The sequence below is a fragment of the Mustela nigripes genome, chromosome 9 (genome assembly GCF_022355385.1).
Source record: "Mustela nigripes isolate SB6536 chromosome 9, MUSNIG.SB6536, whole genome shotgun sequence".
NCBI classification, from domain to species: domain Eukaryota; kingdom Metazoa; phylum Chordata; class Mammalia; order Carnivora; family Mustelidae; genus Mustela; species Mustela nigripes.
This window is the reverse complement of record NC_081565.1, coordinates 13,446,487-13,457,206: the sequence shown is the minus strand read 5'-3', so window position 1 is coordinate 13,457,206 and position 10,720 is coordinate 13,446,487. Positions and strand designations below refer to the sequence as shown.

Sequence of the window (10,720 nt, the reverse complement as noted above, 5' to 3'; positions counted from 1 at the left end):
TTCTGTTCCTTGGTATTTTCTTTCAAGCAAAGGCCATGTTATTGTAAGATACTACGTTTCAATGGGGCTATTCTTTCGTCCCCAGCAAACATTCCTGAGTGGCAGGTTTTGGGAGGCGCTCCAATTTTTATTGCTTCTGGTGTCTGATAACCTTGGCAGGAGTACTTGTGTCCATGCCCCCCAAGGCCACAGTATTTCAGAAAGTTACAGTTCTTAAAATCGTTCTTTAATAAAAGCAAGTGCCACTAATCCTAAGTAAAGCGAGCTTTCCAAATAAGACCAGCTGTGAATGTTTAAAAAAAGAAAGAAAGGAAAGGAAGACACTTCAACAACAGGAGTCCACAGTGAAAACTGTGCATGGTTAAACCTCTTCAGGCGTTTTCACATTCATTTAAAAAGATGTCTTCAGCAAACTTATCCAATTTCTCCACGAATTCTGAGCACAAGGGGCATGTGGTGTTTGTAGGCCAATATTCAATCCAGGTTGAGGAATCTAAAGGGTAGATGTACCTGCCAAGAAAAAACGACAGTGAAATGGCTGTGGTGATGGCCACAGACAGAGAAGAGCTGAATTCCACAGAGCTCAGCCTGCTCAGGCTGTCCAGGCCCCAGGAGGCCATTCTGTCAGCCAGGCTCTGCTGCACGGGCCTCCCCCTGGGAAGGACCACAAACCCCCAAATCTCAGGAAGCCACTTGAGGGCTCCCACGATTAAAGGCAGGAATAGTATCTATCTCAAGAACTATTATTTATTTTTAAAAATATTTATTTATTTATTTGACAGAGAGCAAGAGAATACAAGCAGGCAGAGCAGCAGAGGGAGAGGGAGAAGCAGTCTCCCCACCCAGCAGGGAGCCTGAAGCAGGCCCAACCCTAAGGACCTGGGACCAACCAACTGAGCACCCAGGTGCCCCTCAAGATCTATTTTTTAAAAAGAGACAATAAAATGAGTATTTAAACATTTCTCTCTTTACAAAGAGAACAGTCTGAGAACTTACTGAGGGGCAGTAAGTAACCCCCCTTATTATTGGGTGAGCACCTTCAGAGGCACCCTCAGACCTGGGTCCTCACTTGGTTTATCGGTCAGTGAGGGATCAGTTGCCCTCATGGTTTTTACGTGGCTCTTTGTTTTAAATTCCCATTGTTTCACTGATTCTTGGCCTTATGGCTAAGATCAAGTGTAAATTGACATTATTGCGTTTAGGCTTCTAATGGTTTGTTGGTTAATAGCCTGACACATAAGAAACGTGTAGTTAAGAATAAAAGACACCTAGTTTTGAAGGAAAGATCAGGAACTCCAAAATGACTTACCTGAAACTGAAATTGTATTTTATCTGGAGGGCTTCTTTACCCATAATTAAATACTGTCTTCCTTTCTCCAGATCAGCGTTGGTACACGTGGCCTTTTTAATGAAGGTGACTTCAGAGTCCTTCTCTGCAACAGCTTCACCTGAGAGGCACACAGGTAAGATTATCACATTCATGTTACGGTGTCACGAGCATAAACTCTTAACAATTCCAGTTCCTCGTGGCTAATTACTGAGTATAAATGTAATATAAGTGGCTATTGGAGAGTGACAATGTCCATATGGTTAAGGCTCTGGAATCAGGCTCTCGGTCATTTGCCAGCTGTGTGGCCCTGGACAAATGAGGCTCAGACCCATCCTTCTTTAGAACCAGGAATGAAAAGAACTTCTCTATGGTTGAACAACATTAATGTCCACTTGTTATATAGTAAAATCAAAAAGTATTTGGCAGCTGGCAATGGATAGTTTTTTTTTTTTTAATTTTTTATTTTTTATAAACATATATTTTTATCCCCAGGGGTACAGGTCTGTGAATCACCAGGTTTACACACTTCACAGCACTCACCAAAGCACATACCCTCCCCAATGTCCATAATCCCACCCCCTTCTCCCTAACCCCCTCCCCCCAGCAACCCTCAGTTTGTTTTGTGAGATTAAGAGTCAATTATGGTTTGTCTCCCTCCCAATCCCATCTTGTTTCATTGATTCTTCTCGTACCCACTTAAGCCCCCATGTTGCATCACCACTTCCTCATATCAGGGAGATCATATGATAGTTGTCTTTCTCTGCTTGACTTATTTTGCTAAGCATGATACGCTCTAGTTCCATCCATGTTGTCGCAAATGGCAAGATTTCATTTCTTTTGATGGCTGCATAGTATTCCATTGTGTATATATACCACATCTTCTTGATCCATTCATCTGTTGATGGACATCTAGGTTCTTTCCATAGTTTGGCTATTGTAGACATTGCTGCTATAAACATTCGGGTGCATGTGCCCCTTTGGATCACTACATTTGTATCTTTAGGGTAAATACCCAATAGTGCAATTGCTGGGTCATAGGGCAGTTCTATTTTAAACATTTTGAGGAACCTCCATGCTGTTTTCCAGAGTGGTTGCACCAGCTTGCATTTCCACCAACAGTGTAGGAGGGTTCCCCTTTCTCCGCATCCTCGCCAGCATCTGTCATTTCCTGACTTGTTGATTTTAGCCATTCTGACTGGTGTGAGGTGATATCTCATTGTGGTTTTGATTTGTATTTCCCTGATGCCGAGTGATATGGAGCACTTTTTCATGTGTCTGTTGGCCATCTGGATGTCTTCTTTGCAGAAATGTCTGTTCATGTCCTCTGCCCATTTCTTGATTGGATTATTTATTCTTTGGGTGTTGAGTTTGCTAAGTTCTTTATAGATTCTGGACACTAGTCCTTTATCTGATATGTCGTTTGCAAATATCTTCTCCCATTCTGTCAGTTGTCTTTTGATTTTGTTAACTGTTTCCTTTGCTGTGCAAAAACTTTTGATCTTGATGAAATCCCAATAGTTTATTTTTTCCTTTGCTTCCCTTGCCTTTTGCGTTGTTCCTAGGAAGATGTTGCTGCGGCAGAGGTCGAAGAGGTTGCTGCCCGTGTTCTCCTCAAGGATTTTGATGGATTCCTTTCGTACATTGAGGTCCTTCATCCATTTTGAGTCTATTTTTGTGTGTGGTGTAAGGAAATGGTCCAATTTCATTTTTCTGCATGTGGCTGTCCAATTTTCCCAGCACCATTTATTGAAAAGGCTGTCTTTTTTCCATTGGACATTCTTTCCTGCTTTGTCGAAGATTAGTTGACCATAGATTTGAGGGTCTATTTCTGGGCTCTCTATTCTGTTCCATTGATCTATGTGTCTGTTTTTGTGCCAGTACCATGCTGTCTTGATGATGACAGCTTTGTAATAGAGCTTGAAATCCGGAATTGTGATGCCACCAACGTTGGCTTTCTTTTTCAATATCCCTTTGGCTATTCGAGGTCTTTTCTGGTTCCATATAAATTTTAGCATTATTTGTCATGGAAACAAATGATAATGAAAATACAACGGTTCAAAATCTGTGGGATACAACAAAGGCAGTCCTGAGAGGAAAATATATAGCGGTACAAGCCTTTCTCAAGAAACAAGAAAGGTCTCAGGTACACAACCTAACCCTACACCTAAAGGAGCTGGAGAAAGAACAAGAAAGAAACCCTAAGCCTAGCAGGAGAAGAGAAATCATAAAGATCAGAGCAGAAATCAATGAAATAGAAACCAAAAAAACAATAGAACAAATCAACGAAACTAGGAGCTGGTTCTTTGAAAGAATTAATAAAATTGATAAACCCCTGGCCAGACTTATCAAAAAGAAAAGAGAAAGGACCCAAATAAATAAAATCATGAATGAAAGAGGAGAGATCACAACTAACACCAAAGAAATACAAACTATTATAAGAACATACTATGAGCAACTCTACGGCAATAAATTTGACAATCTGGAAGAAATGGATGCATTCCTAGAAACATATAAACTACCACAACTGAACCAGGAAGAAATAGAAAGCCTGAACAGACCCATAACCAGTAAGGAGATTGAAACAGTCATTAAAAATCTCCAAACAAACAAAAGCCCAGGGCCAGACGGCTTCCCGGGGGAATTCTACCAAACATTTAAAGAAGAACTAATTCCTATTCTCCTAAAACTGTTCCAAAAAATAGAAATGGAAGGAAAACTTCCAAACTCATTTTATGAGGCCAGCATCACCTTGATCCCAAAACCAGACAAGGATCCCACCAAAAAAGAGAGCTATAGACCGATATCCTTGATGAACACAGATGCGAAAATACTCAACAAAATACTAGCCAATAGGATTCAACAGTACATTAAAAAGATCATTCACCACGACCAAGTGGGATTTATTCCAGGGCTGCAAGGTTGGTTCAACATCCGCAAATCAGTCAATGTGATACAACACATCAATAAAAGAAAGAACAAGAACCATATGATACTCTCAATAGATGCTGAAAAAGCATTTGACAAAGTACAGCATCCCTTCCTGATCAAAACTCTTCAAAGTGTAGGGATAGAGGGCACATACCTCAATATCATCAAAGCCATCTATGAAAAACCCACCGCAAATATCATTCTCAATGGAGAAAAACTGAAAGCTTTTCCGCTAAGGTCAGGAACACGGCAGGGATGTCCATTATCACCACTGCTATTCAACATTGTACTAGAGGTCCTAGCCTCAGCAATCAGACAACAAAAGGAGATTAAAGGCATCCAAATCGGCAAAGAAGAAGTCAAATTATCACTCTTCGCAGATGATATGATACTCTATGTGGAAAACCCAAAAGACTCCACTCCAAAACTGCTAGAACTTATACAGGAATTCAGTAAAGTGTCAGGATATAAAATCAATGCACAGAAATCAGTTGCATTTCTCTACACCAACAGCAAGACAGAAGAAAGAGATATTAAGGAGTCAATCCCATTTACAATTGCATCCAAAACCATAAGATACCTAGGAATAAACCTAACCAAAGAGACACAGAATCTATACTCAGAAAACTCAGAAAATCTATACTCATGAAAGAAATTGAGGAAGACACAAAGAAATGGAAAAATGTTCCATGCTCCTGGATTGGAAGAATAAATATTGTGAAAATGTCTATGCTACCTAAAGCAATCTACACATTTAATGCAATTCCTATCAAAGTACCATCCATCTTTTTCAAAGAAATGGAACAAATAATGCTAAAATTTATATGGAGCAATGGATAGTTTTGTAGAGAAGTATAAGACGTGTGAAAGACTCTGGAGGGTTTGAAAGAGGATAACTTTGCGATTCTCAAAGAACTCAGGGTAGTCAAGAAGGTGGCTCCCTTACATGGAATGCATTCCTTCCCATGCTGTCCTGTTGCATTTCTACCCATCTGGAAACACATCTTCAATTCTCGAGGTATCCAGTATATACTCCTGGGTGTTCTTTGTCATAAATATCTCTCTGTCTCCTCCACTCCCCTTATACTTGAATTTCTATCACAATGTTTTATTCCATTTATCTGTCTTCAGCTAGGCAGGAAACTTCTTGAGGCAGGGACTGGGTCTGACTCGTTGCTATAGATTCAGGACTGATGATCAGTTATTTGACTCGGACAGAGTGATCCTAATTATTGAATCCTGAAAAAGTTCTGGACATATGCTTCATAGTAACTGCATATATGGTAAGCTTTAATTAGTGATATTTAATAAGCATGCACACATCAGTTGCAGCTGGTTTTCTTACACTCTCCTGATGACCTTCAGGACATGACTTCCCCTGGCAGCAATATCTAAGCAGCATTCCCAGCACTGTTTACCAGTTCAGCCCCTGTCATGGTAAGAAGTGTGGCTGCCCAGGCCTTATCATTATTTTAAAAAACGTTTTGTTATAAAATGTCTCAAGTAGGGGCGCCTGGGTGGCTCAGTGGGTTATGCTGCTGCCTTCAGCTTGGGTCGTGATCTCAGGGTCCTGGGATCGAGTCCTGCTTCCTCCTCTCTCTCTGCCTGCCTCTCTGCCTACTTGTGATCTCTCTCTGTCAAATAAATAAATAAAAAATCTTTAAAAAAATGTCTCAAGTATATCCAGAAGAGGGAATAATTAATTAACCTCAGCTGTCACAATCATTGATCTTTTTTTTCCCCATTTATATTGTCACTCAGAACACCCTGTATTTTAAGGGAAACACCAGTTTATCATTATCCTTGAACTGTCTATTTGCCCTCTATTCTAAATAGCTTAGCTTTTAGCTTGGCTTATTGTTCATGTGCAGCAATTTTTGGGTAAGTGGTAAATGTGTGGTGTTCTGATAGTTATATAAATTTGAAATGTATACAATTAAAAAAGGAACACCTGGAATGAAGAGGTAATAAAGTATACAAACATTTCTAACATTTCCTTTTAAATGTCATAAATCTGAATGGACAGGAGAACAAAGAAGAAGTGATATTGATAAAGAACTACAGCTTAGGAATCATCTCATGCTGCCCAACATTCAGAACAGCCTGGGATGTCTTCTGATACTATGTAAGAATTAGGAGAAAATAAGACAAATAACTTGTATTTCTGGAATGAAGAATACTTGATTATTTCAGTAAAAATAGGAATGGTTTATTCTTACTTATAATGTGAAAGCTGGGTGCAAATGGCATTCGAAGTTAGATGGCAAAAAGATCAGAGTGCTAAACACATATTTTCATCAGAATGACAACTATGATTCAGAAAATTTGTGATCATCAATGAGAAAAAAACAGGTTAACACCACAAATCAATTTCAAGCAGTAAAACATTTGAAAATAATAAAAACCAGAAACACATTTTTATGAGAGTATCGATCAAGCCAATCAAGATTTGGAAAGTATTATTAGTCTATGGCTAAAAATGATGAAGCATTTTCATACTTGAAAGACTTGATAGAATTTCAAAAGAGAAGAAAATTAATATAAACATAAAGTTGCAATTTAGGTTTACACTCCTACTTATTGCAAAATTTATACCTAGTGAAATGAGAATACAACTTTTTGGTATATGTGCTGCTGAAGTGAGCACTGAGAACACAACTTTTTGGAAAATATAAATAAGGTGATAAAAGTTCAACCATTATTGAAAAAAATCAATGAATATAAAAAGTGTTTAAAATAATGCAAAATAAAAAATTGGGGACTTTGAAGACCATTTAATGGGTTTTGCTGATTTCAAGGTACTGGAAAGAACAACTGAACAACATCAAGCTGTTGGAGAGAAAAGGAGTCAATGAGGAATACTTATGTGAACACTGTATTGGTACAAACAGATTGCCAGGGAAGAGTCCAGTTTCAGCAAAAGTTCTGAAGTTCCCAGCTGTTCAATTAGGCGTTGACTGAATTACCTATCAAGCAGGTATCAAGTGTCTCTGGATACCACAAAGATAGGAGCCAAGCCAGATCATTTCACTGTAACTACTTCTTTGTAAGTTTAGTGTTCTGTGTATCTAGGCAGAATTAAGTAATAATAGGAAAAGCTTTAAAAATTTCAATAATGAAAAAATTGCAATAATGAAAATTGGAAAAATATTGGAATTTGGACAGGCAGCTGGTAGTGCTAGAATCACAAAGACAGTTTGGAAATCATGTCAAGCCTGATTGGTTCACTTTGATAGATATTGTGGTATAGAGGCAAATATTTACAAAGTGGATAGATATGCTTTTTGGTGACTTGCTCATGATAGTCTAGCAATTATGTCAATACAGTCTTCAGATGTTCAATAAAATATATATCAACTTTAATAAGCTCACAGATTAGAGAATAAATAGTGAAGTTGTATAAAAATAAAGGAAACTATGAAAGTGGAACAAGCTTTTAGCAAGATAAAAATGATTATAAATTTGATATAAAACAAAATCAAACCACTTAAGGGTTATATGAAAATATTTTTGTTTTAATGGCAAAAGTAAAAAATAGGATGAACTTTTAAGTTTTTTAAAAAAATTGTGAATCCTAAAACTTTGTCTATGATGTTTGTAAAACTCTCAGGGTTAAAGGGGAATAAAAATAAGAAAGGAAAACCAAATATTCAATAAATTTTCAAATTTCAAAAATTCAATAAATTGTTGTCATGACTTAGCTGATAAATAGAGATACACTGAATACATAAAAATGTCATACAGTTCCGGAGGACTAGAAACATTTTGAATGCAATTACTACCAATTGAATAGAAGCTGAGAGAGACTTCAGGGCCACAGATAGTACCTTTGCTATTAGGAGGTATTACTTATTGAGATTATAGGTTTTGTAAAGACTATCAATTCGATAAAGATATAGTTGGAGGTTTGATGTGGTTCCTTATTGTCAAATCAGAGCTCAGACAGGGGCAATCCTGTAGTGAGTCAAGCAAAATAAGACTGACAATGTCTAAAACTAAAACTTATTTGGAATTATTAGAATTATTTAATGAACCATTTGTGTGACTATATAATTTTACAAGAAGTTTTATAATATTTATAACTTAGTTTAATTAGAGAATAAAAGGGAACAATTTTAAAATGTTTTATTTTTTTTTTACATGTGAATTCATTTTATTGTATTAGTTATTAAATGTCTCATTTATCCTCACATGGCATCTAACCCACAGCTTTGTACTTCATTGACACTCTTAACTGGTTTCCCTGTTTCTACTCTCGATCACTCCCACAAAAGAAGCCAGAATGATCTTTTAAAACCATAAATCAAATCATCTTGTTTGCCTACCTCAAACCTTTTGTTAGCTTCCCTTTGGACTTCTAGAATAAAATCTAAATATCTTGTCATGTGTTATAAATGCTTGTATGACCCAGCTCCTGCCTACCTCTCAGCTTCACCTCACACTAGTGTCTTCCTGCCTCTGACCCCTGCTGGGGTTCTTCAGCTCCCTGATGGTGCCAGGTTACTTGCTATCTCAGGGCGGTTGTATATTTGTTTCGCTCTTCACTACACCCCTTTAAGAATGGCTAACTCCTAATATCACTCCCAAAAGACGCCATCTGTTATCACACTGAAGGAGTTTCCCACATTAATTACATGTCTCAGATATAGTACTTGTTATGATTTAGAATTATTTGTTCATTGTCTGTCTTTCTTTCTTTCTTTCTGTCTCTCTTTCTTTCTGAACATGTCTCCTTGAACAGACTATAAATGTTAATAAGGCAAGAACTCTGGCTGTGTTATACGAGTTGTATCCTCTGTGTCTAATACAATGCCTAGTCTATCAATATAACGCCTCATTAATGGCACATAGTAAGTACTAAATATTTGTTGAGTGAAAGAATGAATGAAAGAATGCTCACCAGCTTTGTAGATATCCAGGAGGGTTGCAGTGTACTTAATGAAGACATTTTCTTCAGTGATAGAAGTGAGACGAACTTTATAAACTGGTAGGAGAAACAACACAAGAATTCATGCTTAATATCGCTAATGCCATGTCCAGTAGAAGCCAGAGTTTGTCAAACAAATGAGAAATGAGGCATAGCAAACTCTTATGAGCTCCCTGAGGTAAATCTCATTTCTTCCAAAAAGCCTTCCTAAGTACTCCCAATCTGATTCTACTGATCATGACTAATGGTTTATTCTGCTAAGAATCATTAGCCCTAGCCACTGTTGTAGAACAGGAGGATTAGGATAAGAGCAGCATTAAATTAAAAGAGAGAAGCACACTAAACAAACAAGATATGTCTTTGTTAAATGTAAAGTTCAGATTTTGATCCTTTAAGATTAGTGGAGTCATGCCCATGGGGAATGTGGAAGGGCCCCTTCCTTTTCCATTTGTCCACAGAGGGGCCTTTATCTATCATTCAGGCCTGTCCTGTGGGCCTCCTGTTCCCTTACCTGGATTGTTTGGATACCTCCAATGGCTCTGATCTTTGGATTTTGATAGGATTTGGTTTTCTGACTCATCTTTGCTGGGATTGGTAGCTATCTGACACGAGACATTCTTTATCCTGTTTTCTCTTCATTCAGGCATCAATTTTTAACCCATGGTATTTGATCTCAGGTTTGGAATGAGCAGCTTGAAGGGACCGATCCCTTCTATGTATCTGAGAAAAGATCCTTTCATTTTTGCTTTGGTAGAGTTGAAGTGAATGACCCAAAAGGTTTGCCCGTTTTTGAGATTCCAGCTAGCTAGATGAATGAAGGAGCTCACTGTGCCAGAACCAAAGGCCAACTGAATTAGTAGCTTAAAACAAATTTTGAAATATCCTGAATTTGGGATGCCTGAATGGCTTCATCGGATAAGCATCTGCCTCTGGCTAAGGTCATGATCTCAGGGTTGTGGAATCAAGCCCCACACTGGGTTCCCTGCTCAGCAGGGAGTCAGCTTCTCCCTCTGCCTCTGCTACTCCAACAACAATACCCCACCCCTACCCATGCTCTCTCTTTTGCTCACTCTCTCAAATGCATAAGTAAAATCTTTTTTAAAAGATTTTATTTATTTATTTGACAGAAAGAAAGATCACAAGTAGGTAGAGAGGCAGGCAGAGAGAGAGAGAGAGAGAGAGAGAGAGGGTGAAGAAGGCTCCCCACTGAGCAGAAAGCCGAATGTGGGGCTCAATCCCAGGACTCTGAGACCATGACCTGAGCTGAAGGCAGAGGCTCAACCCACTGAGCCACCCAGGCACCCCAGTAAAATCTTTTTTTAAAAAATCAAGATGAAGAAGGGCCATCTGTACTCCAATGTTTATAGCAGCAATGGCCACGGTTGCCAAACTGTGGAAAGAACCAAGATGTCCTTCAACAGACGAATGGATAAGGAAGATGTGGTCCATATACACTATGGAGTATTATGCCTCCATCAGAAAGGATGAATACCCAACTTTTGTAGCAACATGGACAGGACTGGAGGAGATTATGC

General features: G+C 38.3%; 1 protein-coding gene across 1 annotated transcript in view; it reads right to left on the bottom strand.

Moving 5' to 3' along the window:
* Positions 1 to 204: 204 nt before the first annotated feature.
* C5 (complement C5) overlaps positions 205 to 10,720 on the bottom strand; it is a 97,564-nt gene continuing 87,048 nt past the window's right edge. Inside the window, exons 36-38 of the mRNA XM_059412169.1 lie at positions 9,159 to 9,242; positions 1,310 to 1,448; positions 205 to 510 (exon numbers count right to left, since the gene is read on the bottom strand). Coding sequence (XP_059268152.1) covers positions 372 to 510; positions 1,310 to 1,448; positions 9,159 to 9,242 — 362 coding nt within the window. The 3' untranslated portion in view covers positions 205 to 371. The remainder of the gene's footprint in view (positions 511 to 1,309; positions 1,449 to 9,158; positions 9,243 to 10,720) is intronic.